Source organism: Passer domesticus, chromosome 20 (assembly GCF_036417665.1).
Source record: "Passer domesticus isolate bPasDom1 chromosome 20, bPasDom1.hap1, whole genome shotgun sequence".
NCBI lineage: Eukaryota > Metazoa > Chordata > Aves > Passeriformes > Passeridae > Passer > Passer domesticus.
The window spans coordinates 4,665,021-4,681,797 of NC_087493.1; the positions used below are offsets into that span (position 1 = coordinate 4,665,021).

Here is a 16,777-nt window from a genome sequence, read left to right on the forward strand (position 1 = left end):
ACTTCTGTAATGGAAACATCTTGCAGTTCATCTTTTATATTGTTTGGGTGTGTACAAGATTTCATTCTTTAACATTGGAAAGGGAGAGCTGTGTCTGGTACCTTCTTGCCATACCAGTCCAGGGGTTGATTTATTTTTCTGGAATCGTTTGTTGTCCATCAAGATGTTTCTTAGAGGTGGCTTTTCTTTCTTAGGGTAACTTTTTTTCCCCCTTTTCAATACATTAATGTTTTAATGATGGTGTTTCAGGTTCAGCAGCATCTGCCTTGGCAGGTTTTCTCCCACATTAGACTTATTTTCTGTATTTCTGGGAGTATTGAATGGAGTAGGGTGGGTTGAACAAATGCCACAGAGAACCATTTCCATTTAATGGTAATATCCAAGCTGACTGGAACCCACTTTATCTCTTAATTTCATTGAAACAGTTTTTGGGGAGGTCTGTCATGTGCAGAATTTGTTTAAAAATTATGAATGTGAATCTTAAACTATTGGTTGTGTCACTCTTCAGTGTCAGAACACACGAAGTTTAATACATGTACCATTTTAATGAAGTCTGGGAAATGGCTGCTGTGGATAGCTGCAGGTTTTCATTGGATTTTCTCTGTGCATAAAATGCATCCTGCTGACACTTGTCTATGGACAATGGATCATTTTGAAATTCAGTTGTTGACCAGGATCTTAGTGTGCTTAGTAAGAGGACCTAAAATGGTTTTCATCTCAGTTCTTGGATTAAACCTAGATGATGGTTTTTGAGGTTTTCTCAACTTAATTTTTTCTATAAAGGGAAATAAGCTTAATGAGTGCATCTAAAACTTTTAACTGATAGCTGAGAAATAGTAGCTGGTTATTTTGATAGAAGATTAAAATATTTCATCTGTCAGGTAGTGTCATTTTAAAAAAATGTTCCTCTTTTATTTTTCCTTCTGCTTGACATCAAGGATAGTGGAATCCAAGGGAAGGAAGTGTAGCATCTTACCTGAATTGACATCTGAGACTCAATTAATTATGCTCAGTGTTTTTTCTTTTAGGCAGTAAAACAACTCTTTACGTTGACTTTTATTGGCAAACTTCATCCTTCTGTAATTTTGCCTCCTCATTTTGTGGATATGGCTCCTGTTTTATTGAAGCATGAGGGTGGGTTGGGGAGGTTGTTTGTTTGTTTTGAGAAATTGAGAATTTTTGAAACATTTTCATAAAACATACATTTATTTTCTGGTTTCAGTTTGTAGGTAGTCAGGAGAAATATTCTAGTGCTTTAGGTTCTCTTTTGTATTTTAATTTGGTTGAAATTGATGTCCTATGACATCTGCTTGAAATGAGCTTTCCTAGATGCCCTTGCTGGGTAGGAGAATAACTTGCAATCATTTAATACAAAATATCTGTTTGGAGCTTGATGTTTCAGGTTTAAACTAGTCAGTTGAATAAAAGTGAGAAAAATTATTATTTTGGCTGCAGGAAATGTCTTTCTTTTTAAGTAGTTTAAACAATTACATTTCTAGATTTCATTTAAAGCTTCAGTAGATGTATATTGTTTGGGAAATGCAATTCCTGTATGTGTCTAAAGCAAAACTTCAGCTATCTTGTTTTATTTTCATACTGTTAGTTAAAGTATAAGATGATTAGCTGAGTTAACACATTTGTGTGACTGTGAAGCTTGTGAAGCCTTAATTTGCATTAGTTCAGAATGCTAACACAGTGATTGATGCTAGATGTTCAAACACATTGACCTGTGAACAGCAAAATTCTTACTGTTGTTTCTTATTCCAGGTAGGAGAAGACAGAGAGCACATCGTCCTCGTTCTCCAATATTGGAAGAAAAAGATATCCCACCCTTGGAATTTCCTAAATCCTCAGAGGACTTAATGGTGCCTAGTGAGCATATAATGAATGTTATTGCCATCTATGAGGTACTAAGGAACTTTGGCACTGTTTTGCGCCTCTCTCCTTTTCGTTTTGAGGACTTCTGTGCTGCTCTGGTAAGTCAAGAGCAGTGCACACTTATGGCAGAGATGCATATAGTGCTGTTAAAAGCAGTTTTACGTGAAGAAGACACTTCAAATACTACCTTTGGACCTGCTGACCTCAAAGATAGCGTTAATTCCACTTTGTATTTCATAGATGGAATGACGTGGCCAGAGGTTCTGCGGGTATATTGTGAGAGTGACAAGGAATACCATCATGTTCTTCCTTACCAAGAGACAGAGGACTATCCTTATGGACCAGTAGAGAATAAAATCAAAGTTCTGCAGTTCTTAGTGGATCAGTTTCTTACCACAAACATTGCACGTGAGGAGTTAATGTCAGAAGGTGTTATTCAGTACGATGATCATTGTAGGGTTTGTCACAAACTTGGGGATTTGCTTTGCTGTGAGACTTGCTCGGCCGTGTACCACTTGGAGTGTGTGAAGCCCCCCCTGGAGGAGGTGCCCGAGGACGAGTGGCAGTGCGAGGTCTGCGTGGCACACAAGGTGCCCGGGGTGACTGACTGCGTGGCTGAAATCCAAAAAAACAAACCGTACATCCGACACGAGCCCATCGGCTACGACAGGCACAGGCGGAAATACTGGTTCCTGAACAGGAGGATCATCATGTAAGTGAGCTGGTCACTGCGTCACTTCTGAGCACTAAGTGTGTGTGTAACACAGCATGTGAATTGCTGTGGCCATCTTAAAATTGTTCTTTCTTTAGATAAGGCTGTTGTTTGCTGTTTTGTAAGGAGATTACTAAAGACATGTAAATAATCCATATTTATTCAGAATTAATATTCTCATAATCTGTACATAAAAATGACATAAAAACGGGACCTCAGGCTTAATATTAATGTGTCTAAAACACATGAATGTGTTTTAGGCACAGGTAGAAATACTGGTTCCTGAACAGGAGGATCATCATGTAAGTGAGCTGATCACTGCATCACTTCTGAACACTAATAGTGTGTGTGTAACACAGCATGTGAATTGCTGTGGCCATCTTAAAATTGTTCTTTCTTTAGATAAGGCTGTTGCTTGCTGTTTTGTAAGATTACTAAAGACCATGTAAATAATCCATATTATCCAAAATTAATGTTCTCATAATCTATACATAAAAACAGGACCTCAGTTAATATTAATGTGCCTAAAACACGTGAATGTGTTTTAGGCAGAAATACTGGTTCCTGTACAGGAGGATCATCATGTAAGTGAGCTGATCACTGCATCACTTCTGAACACTAATAATGTGTGTTTAATACAGCATGTGAGTTGCTGTTGCCATCTTAAAATTGTTCTTTCTTTAGATAAGGCTGTTGCTTGCTGTTTTGTAAGGAGATTACTAAAGACATGTAAATAATCCATATTATTATCAATATTCAGAATTAATATTCTCATAATCTGTACATAAAAATGACATAAAAACAGGACCTCAGTTAATATTAATGTGCCTAAAACACATGAATGTGAGGCAAAGAAAGGGAATATTAATGAGAACTCCCCAGTTTCTTGTAGAAGTTACTGAAAAGAGGTTTGATTCTTTTTATGATCACGTGGCATGTAGAACACTCCTTGTGGTCTGTCACCTGCTTAAACAGTGTTTGGCTGCCAGGTGCTGGTACCAGTTTGATGCTCTGCCTTTGAAGCTGAAACTTTCAGAGATGCTCAAAGGATTCATTGTTACTCGAAATGCAGAAAATGTTGCATTGAACGTTGTTCTGTAGTGCAGAGAAAGTCACCATAGAACGTTGTGCCTGTCTTCGAGGGAGGTACTGTGTGTGTCTCACCCAATTTCCTGTTACTGGTTGGTCTCAAGATACAACTGTACCTCAGAATATTAATAGGAATCAAGCCCTTGCTAGTGATCAAACCCTGGATTTTACCTGAAAAGTTGAATCTGAAATTCATTTTTCACAGGAAAATGGCTAAAGATTGGTTTTCTCATAAAAGACTGTTCTTATCTAATTGTTCTCATAATGGAGGAGAAACAGTATTTAAGTGAAATTAGTGCTATTATTAAATTAGGAGAATTTTAGCAGAGCTCTGAAAACACAGAAACACAGTTTCCCATTCAATGTTACAGAGAAAATAAACCCCAGCTGGGTACCTTAACAGAATTTCATACAAAGCAGGTTACAGTGAATGTTAAGATAGTAGCCAGCGTGTTTAAAAGGGACTGGGAGGTTTGCTGATGGTGTTACATCTTGCAAAGGAGACACTTCTAAGGGCTCGTGGTATTCCTTTAAAATGTGGGGCTGTTTCTCTGAGGTATTGTCAGCTGATGCTTTAAGTATTAATTATCTCTGCTCTGTTTCCTGTGTTCTTCTTTCATATTTGTAAAAAAAGAGTCCATGTTTGATCTTTTTTAGTTTCTCTGGGTTATAAATGTCACAGTAATGCCAAGTAACCTTTCAAAGGATGCAGGGAATCTTTTATACTCCTTTTTTTTCCCTGTATATATGCTCCATGTTTATACCCAGTCACCTGCTCCACAGTGAGGGTTGGATCATTCAGGTGGTTCACCAGGGTGTGATGGGCACCTGAAGCTGTTGATATCCAATTATTCCATTGCTTCATCCAGAATTTCCTATCTTTTGTTTTCAGAAAATGTGTTGAAATTTTGATTTTCACAAAAAGCCTGTTGTGAAGGACACAGAACTGGGATTCTTTTTGCTCTGGTTATTTGTGCTTTAATAACTTCGGGTTACCTCTGCCTTGGTTTTGTATCTTCCCCCTCAAAATCTTGAGGAAAAGGTTGTTCTAAAGATGGGTTTGTCCTCACTGCTCTCCTGTACTGGCAGAGATCTGGGAATTAACATTAAAAAATCCAGATCACTCAGGAGCTGATTTTGAGATAAATGGGCAGACTTTGTTTCCTCCCTGTATGTAGGCAGATAGGTAATTATTTTTAACCAAACTTGATCTGTGAAGCAATGTTTTTTTTCCCAGTGAAGTGGAGTATTTGATGTTCAGAGGGTTTTGATACAGGCAATACTTCAACATACTTCAAACTAAAATGAATCATGCAGGTGCTTCGTGATCCTTTGAAATCTGCACATGTGAGACTTGTTTCTTTCTAGCACGTTGTAGTAATTTTAACTGCACTTAGAAGAGACATCTTCAAAAGTTAAATGCATTGAATTTTTAAAAACCAGTATTTTGCATTCCTTTTAGGTGTTCTGTGGGCAAATTATATCATAAGGGGGCAAAAGTAGTACACAATTAATTCCAGGGAAATGCAACTTTAATAGCTCACATAGACATTAAACTCTGTACTTTCACTTTTTAAATTCAGTAAGCATGCTGTATTGTAAACCCAACTTTTTGCATATATTTACTTATTTATTTATATATACACACTGGACAGGATCAAACCACACCTGAGATCTTGGATAACTGAAGGGTAACTTAGGGGATAACTGCCAAATGCTAAAACCTGCGATTCGTGAAATTATATTATCATATCAACTTTATCAAAATTAATAGAGTATATTCCCCCATGCCATGTGATCAAATGTATCAGAGGAAACTAATAGATCTAAAAATAATCTGCACAAATACCAATTTGAAATCCTGCCCAGGAGGATTAGAGAACTGAAATCCTAAATTCTTGGTGGTTTTGTTTCTCAAAAGTGTTTTCAGAGCTTTTTACTTCTTCTCCCCTCTCCCCCTTTAAATGTCATAAATCCAAGCTACTGTTGGTTTTCCTGCCTTTTAAAGGGTTTTGTAGGCTTGTTCCCTGATACTTTTATTCCATCACTTGCCTTTTTTAAGCCATCATCCTGGGTTTGTTTCTCTTTTCCACCTCTTCTGTTTTACAGAGATGGAAAAGTGGACACTGAAGGAGTCTCCTCATGAACAAATATCAACAAGTTTAAAACAAAAAACAGGCCAAGAGCAAATTAATTCCTGACGTTTTTGTTTCAAGCTGTTTACAAATTAAGGAGGATGCCTCTGGGTCAATTGCATTTGTTTTACTTGTGAAGATTATTTCTGCAAGTTATTAACTCAGGAAATTTGGGACTTTGACTTGCATTGTCCTAAACTGCTGCAGTGTTTTAACAAGTTTATCTTTATAGAAATACTGAGATGCTTTGGATTTATCAATTACCTGCAAAAGAAGATAATGAAACGCTGTTTGGCTTTCATTTTGATAGCAGCAATAGGACACACATTGTTATTCCTCAGTTGTATGCATCTTCCTCAACAGTCAAAACAGTTTTTTCTGCAAGATTTGTCATGCTGTTTATGTTCTGTGGGGTCCTCCTCTATTTTCTCTAGTTAATTAACAAGGGTTTGGGTCTTCATTTGAATAGATTGCTTTAAACAATTTCCTGAATTCTTCAGTTTCCCACTGTATCATCATGGAATTCAGGAAGTATCTGCTACTTAGTACTAAATATTTTGTTATCACCTTATTTGAAAGTTTTGATTATTTTCCACGTTGCTTTTATCAGTCTTTAAACTTGTCTCTGCAGCCTGCCAGTGAATAGTTGCTGGCAGCCAAGGAGGCTGAAAGAGGTAGGAAATAGTCATGTGCTTCTTTTCTCCCTCCTTGGCCTCACACACCGTGTGTGACTCAGCTGAGTCCCCTGTCCAGCACCAAGCTGGCAAATCTGTCTGGCCTGGCTGAGAAAAACGTTGGGAACTGGTCCTTGTGCAGCCTTGGATATTTCCATCTTTTTATGGCAGCCCCTCTGATTTCTTCAGAGGGTAAAAGTCGTGTCCCTTTTTAACAAGAGGATGTTAAGGGAAGGTTAGTTGGAATTATATAATCGTTAATTTAAGCCTTATCTAAGTTGGCCAAAATGGGTTGCAAGGAATGATTCCTGCTGTGTGCTCCAAGTCTTCCCCTGGCACACATCAGAGTCTTGGAAAGAAGTCTGGCCAGAGATGAGTTTGGTGTAAGCACACAGACCAACCAGTTTGTGCCATTTCACATTCTGTCTGTGCTTTTTTCCAGAGAAAACTCTTTAATTCCTGCAATTCACTTGCTGAGGCTGATAGTCTTCAGATCAAAACAAACTTTATGCTCAAACCCTGATATAAATGAAGTAGAAGGGTATTAAAATACTCTTGGATAACCTTGTTGTCTGTTTCTAGAATATTATCTGAGCAGCTCTTTAATGGGCAGGACTCAAATCACACATGGAGGGATCAGCTCCAGGTGCTTTCTGCAGAATACTCCTGGGGGTCTGATGTCTCAGCTCTGCACACTGAGCCTCAGGGTTTACTGGTCTGCAATACAGCAAACCTTTACTGGTTCTTGAGTTATCCAGGGAAACTGAAAACAGCAATTAATTGCTTTTCAGTCCAATGGAACTTTGCAAACCTAGAGTAGAAAGAGCTGATGGGAAGGGAAAATCCAGATGCTGTTTGGGATGTTCAGGTGACACACATCCTCACCCTGGCTGCATTAGTGCAGCTGGAGCAGTCTCAGGTTTGCTGAATGGGGGGAGAAACATGAAAATAAATGGATGATCACCATGAAAATAGAAGCAATGTGTACAAGATGCTTGTCTGGCAGAGGGATGCAGGCACAGCCTTTCCTCATGGAGAGATGAGAATATATTGTCAGACTTGATCTCAAAGGTCTTTTCCAGCCAAAGTGACTCTCTCATTCTATATAAAGCATTTTTATTGTTGCATATCTAGGTCATATAAGAGGATGTATAAATGGCATTATCTCTCTAGCAAATAATCCTGTAACAGCTACAACAGAGGGGTTCAAAATGAAAGATTCAAGTTCCCTTTTTGGTCAGTTAAGAAACAGAGTAATAGCAGCATCATATTCTACAGTCATGTTTGCCAGGAGCACAGCAGCCTTGCAATGCTGCTCTGCCAGGGTCTTGCACTTGCCATTTCCCTTGGGCACTTGCCAGGGAAAGTTCAGAAGGCACCCATTCCCTGTCCTTTTTAGTTAAGCATTTTATTTAATCCTTTTATTTCCTCTCACTGTGTAAAGCCCTATTCTTGCATTCCCATCTCCCCTTCCATCTTGGTTTTTGGGTGTTTGCCTTTATCTTCCTCTTCTGTGGCTTTTGTTCACCACCAGTAATGAAAGTGCTGTCATTCCTATTGTTGTTAGTAAATAACTCTTGGTTTAGAGGAAACATGGTTTAAACATTATTTTTTCTTTAACATGGAAGTTTACAGGCCTAGAATATTCCATAGAATCAAATGATTGTCAGTGTTCAGCTGTTGCATTTTGGTGTGTTGTACGTGATGGTCTTGTGAAATGAGCTGTTTTCTGAGAAAATTTGTCAAACTTAACAGGTTGGTGTGGTTAAAACTAATGGAATGTTGGCAGTTTAGAGGAATAAATAGATAAAGCAGAATTAGTTACTTTTCATTAGCAAAGGCCTTTATGAGACAGATGCAAGTTTCTTTGCAAAACACCAGGTTTTATCATCAAAACCTAAAGTCTGTTCTGTAACAGTGGCTGTGACAAGTTAGTAGTTGAATTTTGTGTAGTACTGCCTCTATTAATGTCACAACCACCTTATTTCAGTAGTGTTCCTTTTGAGTTGCAAATATTAATTGTTTCACAAATACAGAGTGGGAGGCAGTAGATCAACAATGATCAAGTTGCCTTAAGGTTGTTTGTCTGAAGCCCTGAAGCCAGTTTGTGCCATTTTTAATGTATAAGCCACAGGAAGGGAACCAGTAGAGAGGAACCTGCAACAAACCCCACAAGGGCAGAGATTTGAGATTTACAGTCAGCTTCCCACTGCTGTCAGCACCCTGGGTTAGGGCTCTCAGTGAGCCACAGGCCTGAGTGCAGGAACAGGGGCTGCCAGGGCAGCAGGAGTTCAGTTCCTCTGCCCAGCTGAGGGCCAGGCTGGGCAATCAGTGGCACCCACACGGTGTGGGGAGCACTGGGATGTGCTGTGGAAATGATGGGCTCATGCCAGCCTGGATGTGCCCCATGCCAGCCTGGATGTGCCCCATGCCAGCCTGGATCTGCCCCATGCCAGCCTGGATCCAGCTGCTGCTGCCCCCAGGATGGACCAAGCCCAGCTGAAATCCAGCAGCTGCAGAACCACTTGGAGCATCCTCCCTGTGCTCTGCAGGCCCCAGCAGAACCTGTTACCTGGGGTATTGATGGGGCTCCCCTGGCTCTGTGGCCCTGCTGAGGTGCTGTTGGCACCAGTAATTCTGGGCTCATGGGGTCATGGAGTACGGCAGATTAAAAATGTGGAAATCCCTTGATCTTTTCAAAGGGATTGTATTATGACTCATCCCTTACTGGTGCTCTCACAGGTGGATGCTGAAGGTTGCCAATATAAAATATTTTATGAATGTGACATTCTATGCTTCAAATTTTCTAACTGTGTCTTTTCCTGAATACGCTGTCAGAAACTACCATTATGGATTCTGGACTTACAAATTATTTCAGACTTAGTGGTAAATTACTGGCAATAGTAAATATAATAAGAATAAACCTTATTGTCAGATTGGATAAACCAGTTTTAAGGAGACTTCAAAGCTTTCCTGAGGAAGTTGTCATGAGAACTGAGGGGATGAAGGAAGGGAAGGAAAGAAGAAAGGAATATTGATATTAAACTGGGTGCATATGAGCAATGTGATTTGCTGTTTCACACTCAGGTATTGACATTTCATAGTGCTCTGCAGAAAGCAGGTGATAGCAATTTTTGTCATTTATCCAGATATTTTAAAATCAATATTTTTTAAATACTCCTACAGAGAGGAAGATTCAGAAAGTGAGAAGGATAAGAAAATCTGGTACTACAGCACAAAGATCCAGCTGGCAGAGTTAATTGAATGCCTGGACAAGGATTACTGGGAAGCTGACCTATGCAAAACCCTGGACGAGATGCGTGAGGAAGTTCATCGGCACATGGATGTGACAGAAGACCTTACAAACAAAGCAAGGGGCAGCAACAAGTCTTTCCTTTCTGCAGCAAATGGTAGGAATATTTTGTGTAATGGGAATAGATGCTGCACTTTGAATCAAATCTAGTTTATCTTGCATCAGAAGCAGGATTTATGTCATGTTATTTGTGCTCCGTGGCTCTGTAGGTGGTTTGTTGTTTCATGTTGACAACATGCTTTATATTGTAGATGAAATTTTGGACATTATCAGAGCAAGAAAAGGAGAAATAGTGGAAGATAAAAACACAGGAGATGAGGAAGCAGAAAAGGCCAAAAGTGATGTTGATAATGACCAGACAGATGCTGAGAGAGACAAGGAAGAATCTGGAGACCAAGATAAAATTGAGGAAACACAGAGTGAGCAAGATGTGGAAAAAGAGAAAACAGAAGGTAAAGAAACTGACTGTGCTTTAACAGCTCCATTTAAGTGAAGTGAACCCCACATTTATTTAAGTGTTGATGCAATACTTTCTTTGTATGATTCTCCAAGATATTTCTGTAATAGTTGATATTTGTCAGTTCCTTTGTGCGTTTTTGGTATTGTTCTTGTTAAGTAATTTCACCAACTTTCCTACTTCTATACAGCTGGCTCCTAGATACCCTGCCTTGAGGTACAGGTGGCACTTACAGGTTGTGATCAGCATGTTTGTAGTAAGCCACAATTTTTAATTTTTTCCTACTCACAATTGGTTTGTTCTTTGATTCTGAGACAATACCAGCTCATAGCAAAAACAAGGAAGGGAAAAAGCTTGCTATTTTCCAGCATTATCAAACAAACAAAGCTGCTGAAGTTGCTTTCTATGGATGATGCCAAATGACATCCTAAGGCATAATAAAGAACATCCCTGAAGTTTTGTTGTGCGTTTTACTATAGAGGCAACAGTCGTTGGGGATAAAAGTAACTCTGTGACCTCCAGCACTGATGACAGCACCACAAATCCTTCTGCAGGAGAGAATAGTTGCTCTGAAGGGAAGGACGCAGTGGGGTGTCAGTCAGAAACCCTTGATAGCAACAACGTGGCAGAGAAGAAGGTGGCATCAGAGCTCCCTCTGGAACTCTCAGGTACAGAAGGCACTGTTACCAATGCCTCTGTAATTTGGGGAATCTGTTTTTCTCTCTGATTTGTCCACTAAAACCATTCCCAGCATATATCACTCATGCTGTTTGCTTGCAGTGCCATCCTTTACTGCTACGTTGTCATTATTAACATTTCAAAGTTAATTTTCTTGCAACTAGTGCTTGAAATTTGTGGTTCTCCATGACATTAGCATTTGTTTCCATACCTTCCAAGACGACTGTGGCTAAGCTTTTTATTTTCTGATTTCTGTGTATTTTGTTTTTCCATAATGATCTGTAATGATTGTTAGCATCCTCTCAAAGTTTATTTCAAATCTAATTTGCTGCTGGCTTTTTTATTATTTTAACCTCTCATTTACTGTTTAAATTACTAACAAAGTGTTTTCATTCACTAGAATAAACCATTGCACTGAAATGTCAAGATTAAAATTGTCATGCTGGAAATTTTAAACAGATTTCAGAATTATAAGCACAAGGGTTATTGTATTTTAACATGTTTTGTTCTGCCATGTCAGTGACTCAAAGGTAATAATATACACTATTTAAAATCAGACAAACTTGCTTTAGGAATAAGTGGGAGTTGATTAGGTGTAACATGAAGTATGAGTGTACTATTTTAGAATTACTTAATATTACATTCAGAATTATATTCTGTTACAGGATTTACTACATAACCAAATTTTGTTCTAAACAGCTGATCACTGTTAAAATTATCAGGATTTTATTTTCAGTTTTAATCTCAGTTCTTAAAAATCTGAACATGTGTGATGTGAACATACTCGGTGTGTTATGTTTTAAAAAGGGGTAGTAAATGTTTTCTCTGCTACAGAAACAGTTCTCCATGCAGTCACAGTCTGCAGCTTTTCAACTTATGAAAGTCAATGCATCCAAACCTTGTAATAAACTTTCTGAACAAGAGGACAAAATGAAAGCTAAGATTAATCTGTAATCTGCAAGCCTCCTAATACACTTTTTAAGTACTGAAAATGTCCTGATGTATGAGACAAAAGCCATATATTTCAGATACATGACCAAATATTTTTCCAGTTCTCTTATTTTTTATTCCCTTTTAAAGTTAAAATAACTGTGTAAAGATTTAATGGAAAATATACAGACTATAATTATATTTCAGACACCTTTATGGGTTTGTATTTTATTTTAAAGATTCACTTATATATTTATCATTTTTTATTATACTTTCACAAGTACTTTTCTCCTTCCAAAGCTTCTGTGTGAGTTGTATATTCATGGGCTCTTTTTTTGTAGGAAAGTGTGTGTGGAGAGGGTTTTTCCTCATGTTTAAATCACTATATTCACAGCAATATTTGTGTTCTTACTATCAAATTTCACTTTGAGACTGTCAGTGAGAGGGAGAAATACTGAACCAGGATCAGTGAGGCAGTTATCTCCAAAAGAGTGGGGAAATATGAGTCAAGTGCAGAGATAGAAGAGAATGTGAGAATGTCTGTTACCATCCTTGTTACATGCAATTTGGATAATAATATTTATTAAGAGTCTGATTTTGATACTTCCACTCTCCTCCAAACAGCAGCCATGGAAACAGGTCCATTTTTCCTCATAGTAAAAAGGGAAGTGGATCAAACAGTGCTGCTCACCCTTTGGCAGTCAGAAATCAAGATGCATTCAGATTAGGGATCCTCTAAGAATTCCAGATTATTTATCTGATCCATCCTTCTGCTAGGAGTGACTATTTCACAAAAAACAAGCTTTGTTCTGTCACTCCTCTTAACAACATCAGAATCTCTGATGCTTTGGAAGAATTCTAGGAACAGGCAGATCTTGTAGATTTTAACCAGCTGAACTTTCTCCCTTGGCACTAAGCCAGGAGACATTGCTGGGTTTGCTGTTCTGAGGGATGGGGGCTTGTTGCTGCTGGGAGCATGGAGGGATTTATTTGGAGCTAGCTGCAATTCAGTGATACTTAGTCAAAAATTCCTACTGGGGCAGCACAACAGGTGAGGTGACAACAAAGTCCAGAGCTGTCAAGACAGTAACAAAGACAGCTGAGGACTAGGAACCCATTTGAAGCCACATCAAGATCCATCAGATCAGGAAGGGGCTGATATTTTAAGTGGGCTGATATTTAGTGGTGCCAATAGAACAGAAATCTGTGGGATTCCTGAGAATTAAGGTGCTGAGGAAGAGACAATCAGAGACTCATTGGAAAACAAGGGAAATTGAAAAGTGCTCTGAGGAACAGCTAAAGCACAAGAAAATTACAAGAGAGAAAATCAGATGCTTCAGGAAGACCAATTTTTATGCATTCTAAATGCAAAATGGTCTCAGGGTTATCTGTGTGTACATCTATAGAAAAAATTGTCTTGGATGAAATACAAATATATTTTAAATACAGGTATGAATTTCAGTTCTTCAGAGATGTAGAAGTTAAAACTGCTTGAAACAAAAATAAAAAAATGCTTTCATGGATACAGTGCTCTGAAGTGAATTAATATTTTCTATGTGTTTCCCTCCAGTCCAGCAAAACATGTTTATCTGCCTTTTTTTGATGAAAACTTTTAAAAATTGCATTGATCCAATTCAAAAGAAAAAAACTAAATCTGAAGTTGTTCTTTTGTAGAAGAAACTGGTCAGATGATCCCCAGCAGTGGTTCTGCTGCACCTCCACAGGCAGATGCTGAGAACAGCAGTGGCAGCGAGCTGGGCTCTGGCCAGAATGACTCCATAAAAACTCTTGATGATGCTGAAAATGCAGAGAGGGGATCCCAGGCTTCAGAGGATATAGGTAATAATAATGATGATAATCATTATATTAAGGATTATAAAGATAATGGCATCTTCAACTTTCATTTAATGCATCTTTTTACTAAACTTTCTGTTAGTTTTGTAACTTCTATACATCAATAGAAAACTTCCAATTCTTAAGTTTGTTTTAAAAGCCTTTTTTATTCCTGGGCAGGAGAGAAATCCAATGGTGACAGGAGTGATTCTCCAGGTGCAGGGAAGGGCACGCCAGGCTCGACACGGATGCTCACCAGATTGAGAAATCCAGATAGCAAACTGAGCCAGATGAAAAGCCAGCAGGTTGCTGCTGCAGCAAATGAAGCAAATAAGTTATATAAAGAAACCAGAGAGGTTTGTGCACATCATGGAAAACTCAAAGAATTACAAAAAATGTTCTGGAAAAATGTTAATTTCTCTAAAGGGTACTAAATATTACTGAAAAGGTTTAAAAAGTGATTTTTTTTCAGGCAGTGGAGGTACTTAAAAAATGGCAGTAATAATAAATGAACAAATTATGAAATTGTTATATCACAGGAAGCTTTTTTCCCCCCTCTCCTTTACTCTCTCTACAGTGTGATGAGTGTTCTCATCAGAGAGTGCTCTCTACAGAGTAATGACAGTGACCCAGTGCACTGGTGTAGTTGTTTTGTATGACTGGATTGCTTGTTGTTTTGGTTCTGGTTTTTTTAAGTAGCCCAGCTTTTCCAGGAAGGAAACGTTCAACCGTTGGGACTTTTTTGCAGTTAATTGTCTGCATATTGTTTGGCATATTAATTTTACTTTTGCTAATTGATTTTCAATGTAAGTTAACAAGTTGTGAATTTATTGACAAAATAGTCCAGTGATGTTATCTCTGCCATGTTTGCAGAGCCCAGGATACTTCTTTCCTAAGCTGCATGTCTGAATTCTGTGATGTACCAAGGAGGGGGTTCACAGAGGACTTACCTGAGTTTAGTGAAGCTGCTTTCCCAGAGCTCTCTCCCTCCACAGGCACAATCAGAACAGCAAAACTGGTTCCTGTTTGGTCTGAGAAGCCTGGATGGTGTTTTTTAATGTTAAATTTGATCTGGGAATATCCTACCTCTGTAGACAGGCAGTGATGAAGTACATATATTGGTGTATTGGATGAACAGTTATTTGTTTCTACACACTGATGCAGGGAATTTTTATTCTTTTATATATATTTATATACAGACATTTGAAGCCTAAATCATAAATAAGTAAAGAGAAGGAATTGCTTTACAGATTCCCTGAAAAGTTTCCAATATTTCTTTCATAAGGTGCTGGTGGTCAACTCTCAAGGCGAAGTCTCCCGAGTGAGCACCAAGAAGGACGTTGTGATTAAAGGAAATATGAACAACTATTTCAAACTGGGCCAGGAGGGCAAGTACCGTGTGTATCACAATCAATATGCCACCAATTCCTTTGCCTTGAACAAGCACCAGCACAGGGAGGACCACGACAAGAGGCGACACCTCTCACACAAGTTCTGCCTGACCCCAGCTGGAGAGTTCAAGTGGAACGGGTCTGTGCATGGCTCCAAAGTTCTCACCATATCCACCCTGAGGCTGACCATTATTCAGCTAGAAAACAATATCCCAGCATCCTTCCTTCACCCTAATTGGGCTTCACACAGGTAAATGAATAATTGGAAATATATATTCTCGTATTTTACTTGTGGTTTTGCTAGCAGTGTTGATAAAGAATAGTCTTTGTTTTTTCAAATCTGTGATTTCCAAGCACCATGCTTCGTTATAATAAAACATAATGTATGTTTATGGTGGAGGCTAAAAGGGTTATACATGTGAGTAAAGTATTACTACAGGAGTTTTTGTCCTACCATGAAGTCTACTTAAAATGACAAGCTATATTAGTGCATGTGTTATGTTTCAGATCGTTCTCTTTTTTCCAATTTAGGTCTAACTGGATTAAGGCTGTTCAGATGTGCAGCAAACCCAGAGAATTTGCACTAGCACTGGCTATTTTGGAGTGTGCAATCAAACCAGTTGTCATGCTGCCCATCTGGCGGGAATCCTTGGGGCATACGAGGTAAAATTAATACAAATTAAAACATTCTTGAATATGAGAACTTTATTTTGGTTTGGAGTTGCTAGTTCCTTCCTTATGTTTAAATTGAGATAGTCATTCAGCACTTAAAGTGTATTTTCTCAAACAGAAACACTTAAAAACCATGACAATATTTTTATAGTGTCATTGCTTCTGCGTGTGTTTTATCTGAGCCACGGTCTCAAAACTGATAAAACTCAGGGAGAGTAGAAGAGCAAATTTCAAGACTCTCAGTTCAGTGGAGTCTGGGTTTTGTCTCTCATTTTGTCATAAGAGCAGAAAATAATTGTGTCTAGTGTTAGACACAATTGCATCCAGCTGTGTTTGCCTCACTGAAATAGCAAAAAAGGTGATGTTCCTGTTACAATTATTACCTAAAACCTGACAGTGGGCATTCCTCTCAACTTCAGATATTTAAACTTATTCTAAGGGGTATTATGTGCTGTTGACATCTTATATTTGCTTGCAAGATCCTGTTTTTAAATGCACTTAAATCTGTATGGATTAGATTACGCAGAATGACAGCAATAGAAAGAGAAGAAAAGGAGAAAGTGAAAAAAAAAGAGAGAAAACAAGAAGAAGAAGAAACAATGCAGCAAGCTACATGGGTGAAATACACATTTCCTGTCAAACACCAGGTGAGGGTTTATTTTGTGGGAAGTACAAAGAAAGCACAAACTGTTGATTTCTGACTCTGTTTTCATTTAAGCTTACAGTGTTCATGTCCTTGTGCTGCTTCTACAGGGCAGTAGGAACCATGGCCATGAATTCAAGCACATGATCTTGGTCTGAACTGAATTTGGTCTGTGTCATGCTCTTATTGACACTGCCTGAGTGACAAATGCTGGTCTGCAAATGCAGCCTTGCCTAATGGAAGGTTCTAGGGGGTTATTGGAATCTTGTCTGTGTGTCTGTCCATGTCCCACTCCCTCTCCCCAAAAAATCCAGCCTTTGAAAGGTTGTATAATATGATGGGAACTACTGTAGAAACCTCTTTATATTCTCC

General features: G+C 38.5%; 1 protein-coding gene across 11 annotated transcripts in view; it reads left to right on the top strand.

Moving 5' to 3' along the window:
- Window positions 1-16,777, top strand: part of BPTF (bromodomain PHD finger transcription factor) — a 52,971-nt gene that overhangs the window by 10,317 nt on the left and 25,877 nt on the right. For 6 of the 11 annotated variants that reach the window (XM_064395228.1, XM_064395229.1, XM_064395231.1 and 3 more), the window contains exons 2-10: window positions 1,768-2,590; window positions 9,675-9,898; window positions 10,053-10,253; window positions 10,738-10,926; window positions 13,541-13,705; window positions 13,880-14,055; window positions 14,985-15,340; window positions 15,622-15,753; window positions 16,280-16,409. In XM_064395228.1, coding sequence (XP_064251298.1) covers window positions 1,768-2,590; window positions 9,675-9,898; window positions 10,053-10,253; window positions 10,738-10,926; window positions 13,541-13,705; window positions 13,880-14,055; window positions 14,985-15,340; window positions 15,622-15,753; window positions 16,280-16,409 — 2,396 coding nt within the window. Of the gene's footprint in view, window positions 1-1,767; window positions 2,591-2,833; window positions 2,893-9,674; window positions 9,899-10,052; window positions 10,254-10,737; window positions 10,927-13,540; window positions 13,706-13,879; window positions 14,056-14,984; window positions 15,341-15,621; window positions 15,754-16,279; window positions 16,410-16,777 lie in introns of those variants that run through there. The other 5 variants (XM_064395236.1, XM_064395230.1, XM_064395235.1 and 2 more) reach the window with 5 other exon arrangements.